This window comes from Candoia aspera, chromosome 1, assembly GCF_035149785.1.
Source record: "Candoia aspera isolate rCanAsp1 chromosome 1, rCanAsp1.hap2, whole genome shotgun sequence".
Classification (NCBI taxonomy): domain Eukaryota; kingdom Metazoa; phylum Chordata; class Lepidosauria; order Squamata; family Boidae; genus Candoia; species Candoia aspera.
The window spans coordinates 95,911,440-95,934,352 of record NC_086153.1 but is presented as its reverse complement, the minus strand read 5'-3'; the positions used below and the strand labels follow the sequence as shown (position 1 = coordinate 95,934,352).

Sequence of the window (22,913 nt, the reverse complement as noted above, 5' to 3'; positions counted from 1 at the left end):
TAATGTTCTGTGGATGGTAAAATTTCATCCATTTATTCTATTAGGTTATAATGGGGTGGGGACAATAGCATGCTCCCGGAGCAAGCATCTCCAGCAGAAGTGTGGTGCTATAGTCAGAAAGGGTGGGGGTAAAATTGTTGACTTTTTCCATTTCCAGCTTTAAATACTCCCAACCCATTCCAAGTGCTGATAAAATTCATGGCAAAATGGCCATATTTCAGCAACATTATTTCAGGCTGGGGAGTACGGTAGGGCGCTCTTACAGGTGAGAATGACAGCAGTTAACCTCTCAGAAGATTCCTGCTCCCATTCCCACTTACATTTTTTTATATGAAAGGGGAAAATACTACACCACTAAAACTGGCCAATTTTCTGCTGCAAACCTACGGTGCTGTATCCAGCCTGTTTTTAAAAATGGAACTTACCAAAGACTTGCCCTAGAAGCCACAATGAGTAACTTCAAGATTACAGACCACAAAATGTTACGTCTATAAATAAAAAACTTCCAAAGGCACCAACAGAAAGAAGCAGACTCAGCTGACACAATACACAGAATGCCTTTAGAGTGAAGCTCATACCTATTTGTCTGTTTCGCTTGAACCATCCAAATGAACCCGTGATAAACAGTGCACAAAATGGGGAAAATATTTTGTTTTGAACCAAAAACAAGCCACTGCATTCCAAAGTTTCTGACAAACCATTCTGTTGATCACAGCTCAACAGAACAGTAACCTGGAACATTTTGTCTGTTTTGGGTTCCAGCAAAAATAGAGCGAGTAGGGCTGATGTGTGTCACCCCTTCTCTTCCTTGAGCAATTCCCAGCACATCATATTCCATCATTCTGCCTATTCTCTGTCATTCCAGTTCCTCCCTCCCTCCCTTGGCCACCTCTGATAGTGCATATGTCATGTTCACTGTTTCAATGTACAGTATACATCGTAACGTTTCACATGCCATGGCGCTGACGTGTGTTTCTGTTGGGAGGGAGCTGCTGTGAAACCTTGTACTAAGCTCTGTATGTGAAATCAGTACAATAGAATGTGTTTGGGTTATGTGCTCTGTTCAAGGACTTTTCCCGCAGACCATCAGAAGCCGTTAGGAGCACCTGGGATTGTGAGCCTGGGAAGATTCTACGGCGGAGAGGGATTTCATCTGCACCGAGCGTTTTTAGTTTGCATTTGGCGCGCTTTTATCATTCTCAGTTTTCTCTGTGATCCTGCATACTATTCTTTAATAAATCAGATATCTTTGAATTCCTGCTCATGAGCCTGATAGTATTTTAGAATAGGCAACCATTACAGCATGTGATATATTCTATTGGTCTGATAATCTCCATGAACTTCATATTGCCTCCCCTAAGCTATCATGCTTCAGCAAAGGATCGTTACCTTGTCGTGGTGCTGGAGCTTGAGCACCTCAATGATGCCATGAGCTAAACCGTGAAGGGCCACCCAAGACGGGAAGGTCATGACAGAGAGGTCAGACTAAATGCGATCCCTGGGGAAGGCAATGGCAACCCACCCCAGTATTCTTGCCGTGAAAACTAAATGGATCAGTACAACCAGAGATATGTCGGTATACCATCAGAAGATGAGACCCCCAGGTCGGAAGATGGTCAAAATGCTACTGGGGAGGAACAGAGGATGAGCTCAACTAGCCCCAGACATGACGACGCAGCTAGCTCAAAGCCGAAAGGATGGCTAGCGGCCGACGGTACTGGTGGTGAACGGCGAATCCGATGTTCTAAGGATCAACACACCATTGGAACCTGGAATGTAAGATCTATGAGCCAGGGCAAATTGGATGTGGTGATTGGTGAGATGTCAAGATTAAAGATAGACATTCTGGGAGTCAGTGAACTGAAATGGACTGGAATGGGCCACTTCACATCAAATGACCACCAGATCTACTACTGTGGACAAGAGGACCACAGAAGAAATGGAGTAGCCTTCATAATTAATAGTAAAGTGGCTAAAGCAGTGCTTGGATACAACCCAAAAAACGACAGAATGATCTCAATTCGAATTCAGGGCAAGCCATCTAACATCACAGTGATCCAAATATACGCCCCAACCACAAATGCTGAAGAAGCTGAAGTAGAGCAGTTCTATGAGGATCTGCAGCACCTACTGGACAACACGCCTAAAAGAGATGTTATTTTCATCACGGGAGACTGGAATGCTAAGGTGGGCAGTCAAATGACACCTCGAATTACAGGTAAGTATGGCCTGGGAGAACAAAATGAAGCAGGACATAGGCTGATAGAATTTTGCCAAGACAATTCACTCTGCATAACAAACACTCTCTTCCAACAACCTAAGAGACGGCTTTATACATGGACTTCACCAGATGGACAACACTGAAATCAGATTGATTACATCCTTTGCAGCCAAAGGTGGCGGACATCTGTACAGTCAGTAAAAACAAGGCCTGGAGCTGACTGTAGTTCAGATCACGAACTTCTTCTTGCACAATTTAGGATCAGACTCAAGAGATTAGGGAAGACCCACAGATCAGCTAGATATGAGCTCACTAATATTCCTAAGGAATATGCAGTGGAGGTGAAGAATAGATTTAAGGGACTGGACTTAGTAGATAGGGTCCCGGAAGAACTCTGGACAGAAGTTGGCAGCATTGTTCAGGAGGCGGCAACAAAATACATCCCAAAGAAAGAGAAAACCAAGAAGGCAAAATGGCTGTCTGCTGAGACACTAGAAGTAGCCCAAGAAAGAAGGAAAGCAAAAGGCAACAGTGATAGGGGGAGATATGCCCAATTAAATGCAAAATTCCAGAGGTTAGCCAGAAGAGATAAGGAATTATTTTTAAACAAGCAATGTGCGGAAGTGGAAGAAGACAATAGAATAGGAAGGACAAGAGACCTCTTCCAGAAAATTAGAAACATTGGAGGTAAATTCCAGGCAAAAATGGGTATGATCAAAAACAAAGATGGCAAGGACCTAACAGAAGAAGAAGAGATCAAGAAAAGGTGGCAAGAATATACAGAAGACCTGTATAGGAAGGATAACAATATCGGGGATAGCTTTGACGGTGTGGTCAGTGAGCTAGAGCCAGACATCCTGAAGAGTGAGGTTGAGTGGGCCTTAAGAAGCATTGCTAATAACAAGGCAGCAGGAGACGACGGCATCCCAGCTGAACTGTTCAAAATCTTGCAAGATGATGCTGTCAAGGTAATGCATGCTATATGCCAGCAAATTTGGAAAACACAAGAATGGCCATCAGATTGGGAAAAAATCAACTTATATCCCCATACCAAAAAAGGGAAACACTAAAGAATGTTCAAACTATCGAACAGTGGCACTCATTTCACATGCCAGTAAGGTAATGCTCAAGATCCTGCAAGGGAGACTTCAGCAGTTCATGGAGCGAGAATTGCCAGATGTACAAGCTGGGTTTAGAAAAGGCAGAGGAACTAGAGACCAAATTGCCAATATCTGCTGGATAATGGAAAAAGCCAGGGAGTTTCAGAAAAACATCTATTTCTGTTTTATTGACTATTCTAAAGCCTTTGACTGTGTGGACCATAACAAATTGTGGCAAGTTCTTAGTGGTATGGGGATACCAAGTCATCTTGTATGCCTCCTGAAGAATCTGTATAACGACCAAGTAGCAACAGTAAGAACAGACCATGGAACAACGGACTGGTTTAAGATTGGGAAAGGTGTACGGCAGGGCTGTATACTCTCACCCTACCTATTCAACTTGTACGCAGAACACATCAAGCAACGTGCTGGGCTTGAGGAATCCAAGGCTGGAGTTAAAATCTCTGGAAGAAACATTAACAATCTCAGATATGCAGATGATACCACTTTGATGGCTGAAAGTGAAGAGGAACTGAGGAGCCTTATGATGAAGGTGAAAGAAGAAAGTGCAAAAGCTGGCTTGGAGCTAAACCTCAAAAAAACCAAGATTATGGCAACCAGCTTGATTGATAACTGGCAAATAGAGGGAGAAAATGTAGAAGCAGTGAAAGACTTGGTATTCCTAGGTGCAAAGATTACTGCAGATGCTGACTGCAGTCAGGAAATCAGAAGTCGCTTAATCCTTGGGAGAAGAGCAATGACAAATCCCGATAAAATAGTTAAGAGCAGAGACATCACACTGACAACAAAGGCCCGCATAGTTAAAGCAATGGTGTTCCCTGTAGTAACATATGGCTGCGAGAGCTGGACCATAAGGAAGGCTGAGCGAAGGAAGATCGATGCTTTTGAACTGTGGTGTTGGAGGAAAATTCTGAGAGTGCCTTGGACTGCAAGAAGATCAAACCAGTCCATCCTCCAGGAAATAAAGCCAGACTGCTCACTTGAGGGAATGATATTAAAGGCAAAACTGAAATACTTTGGCCACATAATGAGAAGACAGGACACCCTGGAGAAGATGCTGATGCTAGGGAGAGTGGAAGGCAAAAGGAAGAGGGGCCGACCAAGGGCAAGATGGATGGATGATATCCTAGAGGTGACGGACCTGTCCCTGGGGGAGCTGGGGGTGTTGACGACCGACAGGAAGCTCTGGCGTGGGCTGGTCCATGAAGTCACGAAGAGTCGGAAGCGACTAAATGAATAAACAACAACAAAGCTATCATGTGATTTATATTTCAAAATGGTAGAGCATTACATAGTCATTTTCTCAGTAACTGCATTAGAGAGTAATCTAATGATCATAAAAGAGGCACAAGGAATCCACATGCAACCATGGTCTGAAATTGTCCACCCATATTTTAACTTCAGATGAACCTCCTACTGACTGGTCCTTTGCCCTTAATGGATTAGGTGCTGTTGATTAAATTTGAAATTAACAAAATAGCCGACCATATGAGCATTCTTCCATATGAAAATAAATAATTCAAGTGTGTATCCAAACAAGGCACTCTGAACATAATGCTTATTTCAAATGCTTATTTAATCTATTTAAAAATATGTCCAAAGTTCAGATGTCAAGCAAATCAAAAAGTTTTCATGGCAAGAAAAGAAACATTAAAACTGAAATGTGTCAAGTAATTTTTATCATGTGTTTCAATCCTGAGTGAAACAAACTAATACAAATAAGAATATTGCATTTGAACTTGTCTGCCTAAAAGGATGGCATTCTCACCATTAATGTAGTCTTAACATTTCATTTCTAAATGAATGAAATAAATGTTACTGTAAAATTAATTAAAAGCAAAATCTAATATTCCTAGGAGGACGCCACAGCTAAGAGACATTTTTTTAAACATTAAGGAGTACTGTATTTTCAAATACGAGTCTTTTTACATTTTTAACTCAATATTATAAGCACAAAGTGATCATTTCTTTTCCTCATGATTTAAACTGGGTGGCCCAGGTCAATAAAAAGTAACAGTTCAAGATCTATTACAAATTCAAGAGAGACTGTTCTATCTGTAGAGTTGATCATATTTTAAACCTGGAAATCCCTCCAGGAGATTCTTTCAAAACAACCTAACTAAAATATTCCTGACACTTACCAGCTGACTTGAATTTTTTCCTTATCCTATCAGTTACTGTACAAAAAGTTTTTCTTTTCTCTTTTTTTTAATTGAGCCCTCTAATAATGGAATTCTTTGATGGAATATTATGTGAGGAAACAAATATAAACAAAAGCATTACAATCTTTCAAAGGCTTCTTGGCCACCATGGAGTCATTTCTTCATTGCATTTAAAAACTCCTTGAAATTCTGAAGGTGACATGATTGATTGATTGATCGAACGATGGAATTTATATGGCTGCCCATCTCACAGAAAGTGACTCTGAGCGGAGTACAATAATCAAATAAAAACAACACATAATGGCATGTCAGCAGTTCTGCAAGTGGACTCTTTTTTTTTAGTAACTGGACTCTGGTTGAATGTTGTTAGAGCACCTGGAATGGGGGAGCAGGGAGTTAAGTCCTATCCAATGTGTGGAGGTAGAGCCAGTTTCAAGAAAGGAGGCTGAAGCTCTATCAACATGATGGAGGAAGGGGAGAGGGAAATGGCTGGCTTGAGCTAATGAATCAGTGTAAGGTGAGGCAATAACAATAACAATTTATGTATTGTGCGCCATCACCAAGGCATGGTACAACATAAAACAAGACAGAGCCCCAAGAACAGAATGACTACAAATCAATCCAGTAAAATTGGCTCAGAACCCAGTAAACAAATACTGGCACTAAAACAACCAACAAAACAATTAATTTAACAATATCTGCCAATAAGAAAACAGACTACATAACAAAATCTGGCACCAGTGTGCCCTTAATATGAAATGAAGCTAATGTTCCTTAGAATACTTGCTGCTTGATCAGGTTAGCAATAGCTTGCTTGCTTGCTTGCTTCCTTCCCCTTTACAGTGAAGCAGTACTATTTCTACAAGGATAGCTTCTCCTCACGGAGGATCAATATTTTAAACCAGGAGAAGAGAACAAAAAAGGAGAGTGAAGAAAGAGAAATTGTGATGTTGGGAATTCACAACCACTGCATGACTGCCCGTGACTGTCAGATTCTAGACACACTGTTGATTGTTTAGATAGGAAATGGGAGTGGGGGGGAGAGACTGCCTGCCCATCAAGCAGGCAATACCTGCAGTGAATTTCATCTACCGCTGAACTTTAAAATGCTTGAGGCATCATTTCATTTCACCCTCATTCTAAACTAGGCACATATAATAACTTGCTTTGGATCTGTGCATTAATTTAAACTATTTCTAGATGTTCAGATCAATAAGAACAAAATATATAAACTACATGAAGCCTATCAACATTTTGTATGATTCAAGTATGGAAAGAAATTGCTTTCATTGGCTTGGCTCATCCAGAACAAATCATGACGTAGTTTCGTTAGCTTTGGTTTAGTATCTTCTGTAAGACACATTTATTCAACAAATCATGGTTCAAAGCACTGTGCAAACCTAGACACTATGGTCAATAAACTGTCTTACGGTAGTGTTCTTCTTGACTACTGAATCATTGGTCTTCTACTATGGTTTGTTTAAGAAATCCTGGTTTAGGACAACTTATAAACCCAGTCACTACATGAATGCATTCAATTTTATGTAATGCTACAACCTAATCCACAAATTTCATATAAACATTTGTCTTAATTCTTTAATGATTTGTTAGAATATTTAAATGTTGCACATGAAACATGCTCATGTATAATTGTGTCATTTACCTCCCTACCTGCTGGTGAAATGATAAAGTGACTTTTGATGATTCACTCTTGCATTCAACTATGATTTCTGCAACATAGGATCAATTGTCTTTTTGGAGAAAAAGGAGGGGTGGACGGGAAACATGTTAAACAGCAAAAATTGATGAAAATGAATTTGTGGAAACATTGTTAATACACATCTGCTCAGGGGATTGTAACATGAACAGACTACCACTATGGATCCAACCTAATATTTCTAATAATTTGACAGTGATTCACTAGTCCAGAGAAAGCTGATTCAACATAAACACTGATTTCCCTCACATGCTGGAATAACAGTGGACATCATGCAATCACCCAGGGGACAAGAATTGGTTTAAATAGATCCGTAATACATTATCAAACTTAATGAGGAAGATGCAGTGTAGCGTTCAACCATTTATCAATTGGAACCACATAAAAGTGAAAGCCTAATTGCTAGTTATAAAAGTGAAAGAGTGCTTGCTTTTAAGTATAATTAATTAGAGAAATGTAGACAAGAAAAAGGATGGTGGTGTTGCAAGCAGGTAGGATTAATTTTATAGTGCAAAGGTCCCTTATTCCATCCTTACATAGTGGCAAGTTGTTTGAAGGGATAAATAAAGTAGTTCTGACCTTTATTTCTTCCTTTTGCATGATTAATTATTTAATATCCCATTAATTGAAAAATGAACTTGAATTTCAGAAGCATTCATTTTGCTCAGCATATCAGTCTGTCGAGAAAGCACCAATTAAGCTGTTCATCAAAGGTGAACAGACAAGGTCATCTATGCTGTACCTCTTCAGTTATTCATTATCTTGTCCACAGTAGTAATTAACAATGAAAACATTTCCATAAATCAGAATCCTAGTGGTATTCCCAAACTGAAGAACAGCCAGAAGGTCCGTCTTTTTCTTTTCTTCTGCCTGCCTTCCCCCAGTGCCCTAAACATAAACGTAATGTTTGTAATCAAGTATAAGTATTTTAAAAACATGCTGAAAAGACATGAACCCATTACCTTACACCAATTTCAGCAAGTGTCTCTCTGTGTGTGTCTGTGTGTGTGTGTAGAGTACTCCAAGTGCATAGGTGTTTATTCCTTTATTTTCATTGTTATGTCAATAAACTTTCTGGGAATATTACCTGCTACACTACTGTTACAGTTTGAAGGTAACTATCATGGTACTCTGCAGGATCTGGATCGCAAGAGGAAAAGGTGATTTGCAGGAGGGTGGGTGTGCACACAGCATCTGTCTGCAGTTCCCCAAATCAAACACACTCTTTCCTAGGAGAGTGTTGCATCCATCAGGGTAGAAGAGTCCAGACACAGTCTTGTCAAAGGAATGCAAGAATTGTTAGGAGAACTGGTTAAGAGATCATTCAGTCCTGGGAAAGAGAAAGTGTGAGAAAGAGACTCAAAATAACCCTGCCTTGGCTTGGTATAAGCAGGGGCAGAAGGAAATGCTGGCAGGCTTTCAAGACCCTGTGATTCTACTCTATAGCAATAAAGTAGAGTTCCGGTAGTCCTTGTGTTGTTTGTTCCCTGGCCTTGAAGAATCAGATCAAGGGGACCACAGGACCAGCTGCCGTTTTCTTGTTTTTCAGTCCACAAAAACATGTGAAGTTTTGGTCCATGATAACCACTTCTTCTTCTTCCTAGCATTATCCCCACGCCATGGCAGGGTCCACTTGTCAGCATATCCATCTCCATTTGACTCGATCCAAGGCATCTTCAGGGGTGACGTTCACACATATCCTCCTTAATGCGGTCCATCCACCATTTCTTGGGTCTACCACAGGGTCGCCGGCCACCAGGGTCCAGACGCATGGCTGTTCTTGCCACTGAGTCTTCTTTGCCGTGTATGAAGTGTCCATACCATCTGAGCCTTCCTTCCCACAGTTTTGCCATGATTGGCGCGACTCCCAGTTGTCATCGGACGTCGTTGTTCATGGCATGGTCAAATCGCATTAGTCCAAGGCACCATCGGAGCATTCACATTTCCATCACATGTATAATCACGTCCATGATAACCACTACTTACTGAAAAAAATGGCTGAGGGGATGATTTTCAAAATATGCTTTAAACTTTAAAATACATCTCCGTAGGAACTGATGGGAACACAACTCTGCTTTCACTCTCCGAATAATCTTTTAGAATCGGTTATCAGGGAGAACAGACACAAGCCTTTCCAATTTAAATGAACCCTCCAAATTTCTCAGTCAAGAGATTAGAGGATAAAGAGAGCAGCTAATCTCATTAACATTCCCTTTCAATTAGCCCATATTCTCTATAAGGTTATATTTATGTTCTGCATTAAAAAAAATCCTTGACCAATTTTTCTGTGAAACATCATTTGGCAAGATTTTAGCAGATTCAGCATGTGTTGGGGTGGGGGGACAGTGGCAGCCTCCATGCCAACTGCAAGTCAAGAAAAGTAACAGTGTCATTCCTGGCTGATTCACTTTCTGGGGCAAAAAAGCTGTGATTCTTAACTGTACGTGAATATAGTACATTTCAACAACATAGAATAGCATGTAAAGAATTCACACAAATGCCCAAGCTTGACAGGGCTGCCCAAACTCACACAGAACCTTCACAGTGAAACTCAGCACCAAGAGGACACAAGCGCAAACAAACTGTGCAGAAACCACACAAACCTAACAAATTAACCAAATCAACACTGTACTTCGTAGTCCTGAAATTCACACAACAGCCTTAGTAGCACCTGAACACGAAGTGCAATCATGCAGATAGAACTTCATCTTACCCGCCTGCAAAACAGAGCCCAGCACAACAAAGATGCAACACATCCAACCAGTTTCATGAAGTCTGATGTTGCAATTTAAGAGAGAGAGAGAGAGAGACAGAGACACTTCCCAGGCAAGCTGCCAAAGCATGTATATAACTTCTGCTTTCCTCTCAACACTCTACTCCCACATTCCCCATCAGTCAGAATTAACTGTAACAGGGACTAGATTTGGCTTGAAAAGATTTTGGAGGAAATAAATAACTAAATAAATAAGGCAGTCCCGTAATAATCCACAGAAGAGGTCCAATCAGTGCCCTGAACAGTTAGAACAATCCAAAGAATGCTGCTTGAAACAATTCAGCTTTGTTTCATGCTTGGGACCAAAATGGTGTGTTCTGTTGCGACCTCACAATGAAATTGTCAAAACTGTTTTGTTTCACACACACAACACTCAACCGTTTTAGGGCAGAAATCTTTTGCACATCCTAGTCTAGAAGTTGCAGTTAGTCAATCCATCAGATATAACCATATTTACATTCTTTACTTACTGTGGAGTTTGTCCAGTACAAGTTACAGTCACACCATTTTTGGCAACTACTGAGTGCAACAGCTTTAATTATTTAGTTTTTAACTGCTTTGAAGGTGACAGCTAATTCTTACTGTGAAAAAAGTGTTATTCTACTGCATTCCTTTTCAGAATTCAAATGTGAATGACTTAGGTCAATACTCCGCCCAAGCATTTTGTTTGATTTATATGTTGTTTTTCTTTCAGAATTAAAGGAAAAATATACAATATTCTCTCTCCCAGTTTTTTCCAGAACAGCTCTGTAAGGTAGGTTGGCTTGAGATTATGGGGTTCTCAAGTGAACTTCCATGGCTGAGGGTGAATCTGGACTTTAGCCTGTTTGGTACCTTAATTACTCCACCATGCTGACTCTCCAGTGCCATCTGGAAGGCATCAAATTGCTTGAGGCTCTCTTTACTAACCCACAGTGTTATTATCTGAAAGGATGCAAGGCTGTTGCTCAGTATTCCAGCAATTCCAGCTTCCTGGCCATTGAGCACCTCACTGGACACTCAATATTCCACTTCCCCATGTCCCATCCATACCTTTGTCTTGCTCATGGGTGGTGCTCATGTTGGCATTTTGGTTATATGAGCAATGACACTAGTAGTACGAATCTTGGAAACTAAGGTAATTATAGTGTAGAAGTAGAATCTTTATGCTGCTGAGTGTTGTAGTGTCTTCTATAAGATAAAGGAGTTTTTGATTGAAGAACAATTCTGAGGCTTAGCGTGCACTGTAATTGTCTTAGTCACTGTGCTGATTTCTCAGAAGGTCTGCAAATCTAGGTCATTTCTTACTAGAATTCTGTTAGACTGGTGTACAATAAGCATACATTTATAGTAAAGTTAGATCTAGAAGCCTATCCAGTTAAGTATATTGTTCCTTCTTTCACTTGAGTACAAAGATAATTCTTACTACAACCTCATTTGTTCAACCACATTGTTCCCTGAGGAACATTTCTCAGGTTGATCAGGGTGAGGAAAAACCCATGCATCCAGTAACATCCCACAAAGTATTTGTGTTTACCAACACTCTGCACACTTACCTAGAGGCATCTCAGGGGGGAGGTAATGAGGCTCTTGAGCACTAACATGCACCCAGTCAAAATCATCATAGGGGTCCTGGTGATAATCACAAGGTCCTGGGCCATCTTCAAAGGTGCAACCTCCTAAAAGAAAGGGGAATCAATCAATGCATAAAAACTAGTTTATATAATTAGTTATACATATTTTTTAAAAACATGGCTTTTTGGTCAAACTTCAGTGAGCCTCTGAACAGAAAAATGCTGAAAATGTATGACAGTGTGTGCTGCAGGCTTTAGGATTTTCCTGCCCAACCTCATCATTTCTTGTCAGCAAATTGGGGCAGTCAGCCTCTTCTAATGTGGCCTAGGTCCTTCTCTCATTCACACACTGCCTCTTCCAGTCTTAGCAAAAGAGTGATTCTAGAATCCAGCTGGTGGCTGTTATTATCTAGAACGGCTGTGTGCAGTAATATTAGTGTAACAATGCCACAAGAGGAGGAACACTTTCATGAAAAAGTGAAGTGACAACAATAGTAGTATAACTGCAAACACTACAAGCAACTTCTGGTCTGAATTTGCTTGTGTAGGTAGATCAGGGGCTGGCATCACCCTCCAGTCCCAATCTGGGTCATGGGGATTTGCTCAAATTCAGCTGTTCTCTCAATGTGCATAGCCAATAAGAATACTGCTCTGTCAAGAACAAACCCAAAAACTGTGGTACGATAAAGTCAAGGTTAATGTGGATTGTAAAAATCATTATGTTAGACATGCTATATTGAAAATATGGAATAGATACAAACCCAGGTTGTGCCCCAAAACACCTTTGTGGCTCTCAGCACAAGAAGCATTTCATAGACAACAAATAATAGGCAAGCACAAATGGCTAACTTATCGTGAGATACTAGAATTTTGTCAGGGGAATGTAAAATAAAATCAAGAGAACTGGTGGCAGAGGAATACAGTTGTCTATGGTTCTCTTATTTTCAATTAACAGCAAGATTTAAAGTAGACAAAAGAATTTATGGATTTGAACAACAAGAAGGGACATTTTATCATGTTTGGTGGACGTGTAAAAACGCTAGAAAATTATGGATTCAAATACATACACTGATTCAGAGGATTTTAAAGATTAATATACAATTGAGACCAGAGGTTTCTCTTTTGGGATTGATGGACAGTTGGAAAAAAATCATGGAACTTTGTGTTTGTACATAACTGCAGCAAGATGCAGTCTGCAGTTATATGCACAAAGATGGAAAGATTTGGCATTACCCACGACGGAGGAATGGTTGGTAAAGATGATAGAACTTGCTGAGATGGCTAAATTGAGTTCTTTGATCACAGAAAAGACAATACCTAAATTTACTGCTGACTGGAAACCCCTTATGGACTTTTTGCCTGATACAGAAAAAAATGAATTTATGATTTATGGTTTTGATGATTAGACAGGATAGATTATAGAAAGAAGAGAGTTGTGTGGCAGCCAGAGAGTAAGAGGTAAATTTATAATTGTACCTATAACAGCTGTAAGGAAGATTGGAAGCTATTTCTTTGTATCTTTTTTCTTTTATTTCTATTTTTCTTTTACTCTTTTTTCTTTCTTGCACTTTTAGCTTTCTCTTTGATTTCTTTTTCTTACTTTATATAAGTATTCGTTTTTACCTCCCTTTTTAAAAATCTTTAATAAAAATTAGGCAGACAGACAGACAGACAGATCAAACTCAAAGACTAAGGCTTTAACAAGAAAGTGGTAATCTCAATAAAAAGCTACAACTGCACCACAAATGTTCTCTTGTAGAAGTAGAAGATGAGGAGTTGGAGAAGAATTCAAAGCAGTTAGGTATAGAAGCTTCAGACTCAATAAAAATGTTTTAAAGGTCTGCATATATAACTCTACTTTTACAGAAGGTTCTTTATAGAACATTATTGTAGCTTGCACGGTCCATCAACAATAAGAGAAATATGAATTTCCATGCCCATTTTTTAAAAAAATCTAATATCTTTAAATCTGTTCACCACTGCTGCAAAACATTATCTAACAAGTCATGAGAATTCATCAGCTGAGCCCACATAAGGTGAAATGTATCTTAGTAATTATTTAAAGAATGGAGTAAATCGAGGAGAAATTAAGGATGACATTCCATCAAAAATACCTCCGTCTATCCAATTCTTAGTACTAAATTAAATTTGACATTCAGCAAAACTACAGAGAATACAGAATAGAATACACTAATATTGTCATTAGTACAGACTTCATTTAATGTTCTTGGTAAGTCTCAATCAATAATAAAATAACAGCACTGTAAACATTAGTACAAATAACTTTAATGAGTCCCCATTGTCAAAGCAACATGAGTTCCATGGAAACATAAGACCAGAAGAAACCTAGCTTGGGGGAAAACAAACCAACCGTTTTCCACTTGAAACTGAGTGGTCATTTTCAATTGTTCAATAATTATTGAAGAGGAAACCAAATGAACGAACTGAAAATTTGAATTCTGGAATGAAATGTATCAGCCTTCCCCAACCAGGTCTCTTTCAGATGCGTTCAGTACAACTTTTTAATCCCTAAACATCTGGACCAATAGCTTTGCTGGGCATTTCTACCTAAAACACTTGGAGGAGAAGACTGATGCAGAAGATGATAAGGAGCTCTGTTGGTCTCCTTAACAAGCTGCTTTCTGCTATCCTGGAAATAATGCGGGGCTAGATTACAAATAATCTGATGTAAAAGAATACAGCTTCAAGGACAACAGATGCCAACCATAAAAATTTTGCAGCAGCTGTTGTTGTCTCAGCCTACATCCTTGGTTTGCTAAAAATTCTTATGAAAATGAAAAGCATGGTAAGAACAGAAAAGATAATCTGTGATAACATCAAAACCTGTACTTTGATCTTCTATATCCAGTGGCATTTATAAACCATGGGCACAAAACTAGTTTTTTAAACATTAATATCACCAATGAAAGGGCCAAGGTAGAATGGTATACAGTGTTACACTAGCACAAGTAGATTCCTAATTTGTGATATCAAACTAAATGTTAGAAATGCTTTGGCATTGGGTGTATGAAAATTCAGTTTGACAAATGCTAATTATATAATAGTCTTATTTAAAGATTTTTAAAAATGATTAACTCAGGATGCGAGTGTGGCCATGCTGAACTAAAATGTATGATGCCTTACTTGGGTACTGAAAATTTCATATATACAGTTTGCATGCAGAGGCTCCAATGCAAGGGAAAATGGGGGTACGAGGGTTATATCTCATGAGAATGCATGTCATGAGTACTGATAGTGAGCAGGAGGGGGCCCATATCCAGGGGGGAAAGTGCATGCGCAGTTTAGAGGCTTTGAGCTGCCATTCAAAGAGACCCAGAACAGACCCACCTTGAGTTTTGGGGTTTATCTGTCTGGGTTTTCCCACACTTCTTCAGTTTGGTGGGATTTTCTGTCTACAATAGCAGTAACAAAACACTAGAAACTTTCTCCTTGTCTCGGCGTGGTCTTTGCTTAGTCAGGACAATGCCCCCGCAAATACAATACATGGGTGAGATTCTCCTGATAAAGTGAAGAACATGCAGGTGTGGGGGGAAAGTCTAAATGAACCAGTCAACATAGGAAGAGGGCAGAGCTATACAGCACAGTAGTCCTGTCCTATTCTTACTTCTTGGGTTAATTATTTTTAATAGGGCTACTACACCATGACAATTGCGTGTTTCTTTTCACATTTAATTTTTCAGTTCAAGCAAACATATCCAGTTTTTTCCTCCTAAGGGAAGGCAGAGAAAAGCTAATCATGCATTTCACAATATTGTGGGTTGTTGTTGTTGTTTTCCTGACTTGCTGCTATTTCAGCGACTGGCCAAATTTTTAAGAGGATAGAACAGTATAACACAGATAGATGATCTTCGAAGTGCTTTTTTAAAGTGCCATTTACTTTGTGGCCCCAGTGTGTTTTGGGCCTGGGGTTCCAGAAAGGCATTGGTACACATGATAAAACACATCATAGGCAATTTGAGGATCACTTCTCCATTTGTCTTGGACTATTTTAGAAAAAGAAAATGGCTAACTTTCTTACATGACAATTTCAATACAGAAGTGCTACAGAAAGCTGTACGTGTTCTTGGCTGGAAAGAAGAACGACAGCGCAAATTATATCACTAACAATCAGATTTTCAGGTTTACAGAACTTCAAACAAAAAGGAATATGAATAATCTAGAGCAGTATTATCATATAAAATACACATTTATTGGAATTATTTTAAAATTATTTTCTTTGTTTAGTCTCAGACCATACTACATAATATATTATTTTCCTTTACTTACTAATCAAATGGTTTTATTACTACAGTGTTGCTCTGGATATATTGCTGAAGGGCATTACGACTCTTTTAATATACTTAGGTTGCATAATATAGTTACAATGGATGAAAAAGGCAATCTTCATTCTACAGTCAATTTCCCTTATTTTAATGCATAATTATGCAGTTAGTTCATTAAAGGGTTTTTTTAATGCTTTGTTTGTTTCCATATGCTTAAATGGAGAAGGTAGACAATGTAACTATCATTACCTGTCAATTTATTTATTAACACTAGGGCAATTACAGAAAGCTTTTTCTGAACTAAACCTATGTTTATACCTATAATGGCCTAGAGTGGTCATCTCTGCAATAGAAGGTTAATCAGTTATTTGAAACATGGTTATAGATTGCCAGGATTGCAGTCTGGAAATTCTAAAGAGCATCAGATTCTGTATCATAGTTGGAGAACAAATTCTATTCTACTTACTTCCATAATCTACTAGCCCAGGGTTTCTCAACCAGGGTTCCATGGAACCCTTGGATTCTGTGAGAGGTCACTAGGGCTTTCCTGGGAGATCATGATCTATTTAAAAAAATTATTTCGAATTCAGGCAACTTCACAGTAAAGAGGTAAGTTTCATTCTATATTTTTAGCTTAAGAACACTGTCAGTGCATATATGCAGGCCTACACATGAAACGAATATAATAATTTTGTAACTTCTGGCCTATATTGGAGCCTGAATATGCAGGAGCTCCCTGAGGCCTGCCTAAAAAATATTTCAAGAGTTCCTCCAGGGTCCAAAGTTTGAAAAAAGGCTGTACTAGACTGTTGCAACATGATTAATCATCAGCATAGTACTGATTTTTTCCGGTACTATATAGTTATAGTTTTATTTAATATCTATGTTTTTGCACTACACCAAGGCAATTACCACAAGAAATCCACTAGCTCATTTGAGAATGACTCAAGCTTCGGCTTTCTCAGTAGCTACTCCTACTTTTGGGGTGCACAATCCCTCCTAAAATACAGTTAAACAACACTTTTGGATTATGAATGCCTTCAAGGCATACTTTTGCCCAAACATTTTAATTATTTCACTTGTCACTTTTTATATATACATTTCATTTTTGATTCTTGGTATTCCATAAACAGGTGGATGATTGCTGTGAGCAATTTTCAGCAACCTTTGCTAATTCACCTCAACTTGGATTCCAGGGTTAGGGCAAAATCATGGAAAAATACTCGAAAGCTTTTCTGTGCAAAAAGTGAATGTCTTTTCCCTGAAATTAATGTGCACAAAACTGGTTACCCGTATAGCTAATCCCACTGATGCATTCAGAAAATGTACAGGTATACATACAAAACTATATTCTCTATAATCTACTAAAGAATGTGGAATGAAATCTCAGATTCCAGTCTTTGTGCTATCAAATCAGATTATACTACAGCATGACAGTGTCAGATTATCTATCTCACGATTTTTCAAATCATGCTCCATGAAACTTTAGGGTTCCACTAGAACTTGATGAGGTTCTGTGAGTAACTAAGGACAGGAAAAAAAAACCCTCAAATGTCGCCAACTTTCTATCACTAGTATTCTGCATCTTGACTAGGAGTTCAGGAACCGTTTTTTTTTCAATTTAACAGATTCCATAGCATGAGAAAATTCAAAAATTACTAATCTATTCTACGGCAATTCAAGTTGTTTTACATTTTTGTTTTGTTAAATGAATTTCTCAAGAGACTGTCCAAATTATTAAATTACTTTAAGTATTTTTATGTTAGATGGGTTTTGCTTCTACAACAGATAGAATCCAACAAACTAACAAAAGAATGATAAAATGAAAATCGGGCCCTCTTGGAAAAAGCACCAGTTTATGAGAAAAAGAACAAGAACACTACCCAAAAATTTTCACAAGCACTACCACTTTCAAGAAAACTTGAGATTTTGTATTCATCTACACAGTTTCAAATGAAGGACCACATTCATGATGCAATGTGGAAAATATGGAAGGAGCATTTCTTCTATGAACTGCTGTAGGGTTTCAGTGGAACCAGCACTCTGAATTGTATCTAGATGCTGAGTGAAGGATACTTTGGGACTAAACTAACGATCAGCTAGACTTTGAAAATCTGGTCACTGTGTTTGGAGATATCAATCATTTCAAAACAGTCCTTGTGGTCATTCCCACACAGAGTATATTACATCTTCATCTAGAGATATCAAGGGAAGGGACACTGAGAGCATAGCTTGTGCAACAATGGAAGGGGGATTCCTGGCAATGGCCATTATATGCAAATCATTAAACTCACTATTTACGAGCTTGGTCCTTCAGAAAGAACACTATTCTGTCCAGAGCAGGTACCTAACCAAAATTATAGTTCTATTCACAACCATAAAATAATGCTTCATCTGACAACTTGACAGTTATTTGGCTCTCACTATCCCACTCCACATTCCAGAGGCTGTCTCAGAAATTTCATTGACAGCACTTATACCCAAATCTCACAGACCCTCATAGACAAATCAGAAACAAATATCAAGGGTCTCTGTTGGAAAGTTAATTTGGTACATCTAAACTATCGAAGAAATAGTTCTTGCAGAAAGAAAGATGAGATTTTTCCATTTTCATTCATCAAACAAAAGAAAAGTATACTATTTCTATGTACCCTAAGTACCATGAGTGTGTACAGCTTGTCACTATATCTGCCCAATTCCTACACACTGCCTCAGATTACGGAGCTGAAGTACTGGGCTACATCAATAGCTTTCTTAAATTGTTCCTATCAAAAAGAATGCACTTGAAAGAAGAGCAGGCATAATCCGATAAAGAAAAGACAATAAAAATACAAATTATGAAAAATCTTACCCGATTTATTACTCATTAATTAGATTCATAATTTGTAGTGTCCATACCACAACGTTTTTGGGAAGATAGGAGTTAAACCTTAAGGCCCAAAATTATAAGTTTCGATTTCATCCAAATGAAGAAACATACATCGAAACTGAATAAATCATAATCTTAAGAAGGGCTGAACCCTCCTTCCATAATTTCTATTGATTACCTACACCAAGTAATTCATATTTCACAAAATGTGTTAATATTGAAAATGGTGATGGTCCAGTAGCTGGATCTTACCTTTTGAATAGCTGATGCCAAAACTGATCAATCTTTACCTCCTTCATGTAAAGGAGGCATGTAGCGCTATCAACTGCATAAAAATCACACAAAGATAATTTTGTATGCTACGCAGTAATACACTAGGAAATTGTTCCAAAGAGTCTATATCAATACTACAGCTCAGATTTTCACTTCCTACAGGATTAATCACAATGTTGCCTTCAGTATTTGACCAATGATTGAGATTATTTGCTTCACATACAGATTATTTCAATAGAATCTCCTCACTTAGCATAGAATATAACACTTTCGGATGTTACGTGCTCTTGCTCAGCTGTGAGGCATCAAGGTCTATCCATCTATCAAGATCTTAGCCTGACTTCTGAAGTCTTCCTCCCATCATCTTGTTCTCATGTTTGACCAGTGGTTTAATAAAGTATCCCATTACACCTAGAGACAACTTCATCACGGCAGGGTACAATTCAATTTGTGAAACATTAAAGTTTTTGAAATAAAGCACGATTGCGTGAAGAGACAGTGCCTATAGTTTATGCAGTGTTTGCCAATCCAACCTGTCTTGTTTCACATAACTTATCTGTTCCTGTTGTTTTGTGGCATTTCAGTGAAATGAGCTCATCGGTTTCCCACTCCAGTTGGATATGAAATTGCATTCAGAGCCACCCTAAGTATATGGGTCCCTTTCAACTGTGCTCGGTAAGTTTAATCATCAAGTTGCAGCAGGTTTCATGATGTTTCAAGATGACAGAATATAAAATAATAAAAATCATTTATCAAGGAAAAGCATCCCCATATTTCGTTACTAGACATGCTAAATGGCATGTACAGTCGGTGTCATAAATTTTCTGTCATTTTATTTCTTCCGTAGAAGTGTCAGAACTCCATTATTCTTGCCAGTCATTATAAGGCACTTTCTGAGACAAAAGCCATATAATTCTTCAGGCTGATTCCTGAATCAGGGATATTTCTTCAATGGCTTTCACCCTGTTTTCAGCCACTGCACAGTTTACTGTGGTGCAACTAATTCCTAACCACATGCTGCAAATCTTCAAGGATGAGAAAGAGTAAAAAATAAAATAAAATAAAAATTATTGCCTTGTCAGAACTCTCTATATTCAGTGAAAAGTATTTTTTGAGTATTAACACTTCTGTTATCATTTTTAGATGGCATCTATGCTTTCTTTTCCAATGCAGTGGATAAGGTGACTGCCTTTTATGCATTCTCATTCATATTTCCTAGCAGTTTTACTGTCTGGAAATATTCTTCCTTCATTTTTACTGAAATATGTGCTGCCATAAAAAATATTTGAAGAGAACAAAGGTAGTTCTGCTTTCTGTGTTCTATCTTCCATCAGGCTCTGCATAGTAGACCAAGATCTTATCAAGACTTGGTGGGATTTAAAATTCTTTTGTCTTACTGGATTTGTCTTAAACTTCATATTAAGTGCATACAGACAGACCTCGCTTAACAGCTGTCCTGTTCCACGGCTGTTCAAAGTTACAACAGTGCTGAAAAAGTAACTTTACGACAGGTCTTCACATTTCTGACCGTCACAGCATCCCATGTGATTGCCATTTGGGCTTTGCAACTGGCGGGTGTTTAGGACCATTGCAGTGTCCCATGGTCACGAGGTCGCCATTTGCGTGCTTCGCAGATGGCCTCCAACAAGCAGTCAATGGAGAAGCTGGCTGTAAAATCACAAGTTGCGGTCACATGATGTCTCACTTAATGGTCACAGGTGATCCACTTAACTGCAGTGGAAGTAAGGTCATAAGTATGTCACGGTCATGTGATATCTCACTTGATCTTAATGACCGTATTGCTTAGCTACAGAGTTGCCAGTCCCAATCACAGTTATTCAGCGAGAACTACCTGTAGTACCTATTACACTGTTTATATGGGGAAGTCACAAACCCATTTAACAACAGGCATGCATGTTTTCTCGTCTGGCTAACTATATTAGTCCTCTACTGCCCACAAAATATAAGAAACAATGAAATTTCACAATTGTTTGGCTTCAGTTATTGTTTAGGCAAATGGTAGTGGATACTGTTCTAGATAAGAAAGTCCCTTGACTGGAGCACTTCAGTAATTTCTGAACGTAAGACTGTGTTTTAAGACTTAACTCCTCTAGAACTCTCAACACACCATGTCTTTCGGTGCCTCATGGCTGGCACTTTCTCTTCTATGTGCAGTTCCACCCCACCTCCCCCTAATGAGCTCATTTGAAGAGTCTTGTGACAAGATAGTTCCTGGGAGCTGCCGCATGCATAAATGTGGGGTAGAGTAGCCGGCAACTTCCCCCTAGACTATAAGGCTTCGCAATGATACTACATGATAGTTACATGAGAACCAGTACTGAATGCATGGGCATGAACAGAACCCATCTGGCTAGACTACTGACCAGGCAGAGTTTTCTTCAGATGGCAGACATGGAAGGTTCACCTGCAACTAGAGCATCACTTTAGTGGGTGCACCATTTGCATGAATGAAGTAAGCTTCGGTGCAGCTGGGGAATATCCGCTTTCTCATTCTCAAGTACAAAAACGGATATAAATAAATAAATACATTTCCCAGGGTAGAAGTAAGATATAGGATAATCCCCCTAACCATGACTGTCCCTGCAAGGCATCTGGCAAATACAAAAATCAACAAAGTCTGTGCAGAAGTAATAAACTACTAGAAGAGCCAGTTTGGTGTAGTTGCTAAGACGCTGGATTAGAAACTAACTATGAGTTCTAGTCTTGCCTTAGGCAAGGAAGCCAGCCGAGTGACTTTGGCCTGGTCACTCTCTCACAGTCCAATCCACTTTACAGGCTTGTTGTTGGGGAAAAAAGAGTAGGAACCACCTTAAGTTGTACAAAATAAAGGCACGAAGAAGTAATAATGTTGGAAAGGAAGACTGCCAATCCCAGTTTACATTATTCTTGTAGAATATACAATGATCTATCTATATGAACTTCTTTTTATTTTAAATTGCTGCAAGTTTGTGCTCTCAAGTCTTGTTGTTTTTTAAAGCAGAGATAGTGTGATGTAATCCAAAGAGATTCTTAATAACAATATCTCATCACATAGCTCTGCCTTGAATTCCTTGGCCAAGTTACTACGGAATCCTACTGTTTCCTAATTTAATAAGAAGTTGCCACTAAGAATCCCTCAAGCTTATTTTACAGTAGGTTCATCTTCTGAGGATGGCACGGTGACTTAGTTAAGATTAGTCTTCACTGCAATTCCTTGAAATGCCAGGACATACCAGGGGTCAAGAAACATGAGATACCTCAAGATACAGCACAGTCTTCTTCCTAGACATCCAATGTGATGTAAATTTTTTTAAAAAACTATAATGAATTAGTATTATGGAAAAAGAAACATGGGCACAAAAAATAAGAAAAATGACGGTTGTGGATATCTCTCTGATCGCCGGGTGATTTTGAAAGGCTTCTCAAGGCTCGCCTCTCCAAATGGCTAGAGTTCAAACACAGAAGGGATTAGACAGCAATGAGCCAACCCTGGCACAGGAAATCATGACAAGCAGTGAGTTCCTGAAGCTGATGTTGTGAGGTATCTAGAAAGATGTTGTTCTGCTGCCATCACATGATACAAAACAGGCTACCGGCCTCTCTTCAGCCCCAAATGTCTCCATACCCCTGTTTTTAGGATGTGACTTTCAGTAAGATTTGGAAATGTCCCTCTGTGGCCTACATTGTAAAATAACAGAGACAAGCATCCCTCACCAGCAGCCTCTAATGATTAGCAGAGAAAGGTGAAAAAGTGTCATTCCAATTTTGGAAATAACGCCTCTTGGCCTCAGGGTTAGAGCTATCAAGGAGCTGCTGAGGTACAGAATACTAAAATGTAAAATGTCAGCTAAAAATGCAACGAGTAAAAAGCCAAGGGATCCGCTCGGACAACCTCATATACTTACCTCTACCTTGGGACAGTTAGAGCATTTTCGTCATTT

General features: G+C 38.9%; 1 protein-coding gene across 4 annotated transcripts in view; it reads right to left on the bottom strand.

Moving 5' to 3' along the window:
* Positions 1–22,913, bottom strand: part of PTPRK (protein tyrosine phosphatase receptor type K) — a 419,912-nt gene that overhangs the window by 322,084 nt on the left and 74,915 nt on the right. For all 4 annotated transcript variants that reach the window (XM_063310171.1, XM_063310189.1, XM_063310180.1 and 1 more), the window contains exon 2: positions 11,530–11,652. In XM_063310171.1, coding sequence (XP_063166241.1) covers positions 11,530–11,652 — 123 coding nt within the window. The remainder of the gene's footprint in view (positions 1–11,529; positions 11,653–22,913) is intronic.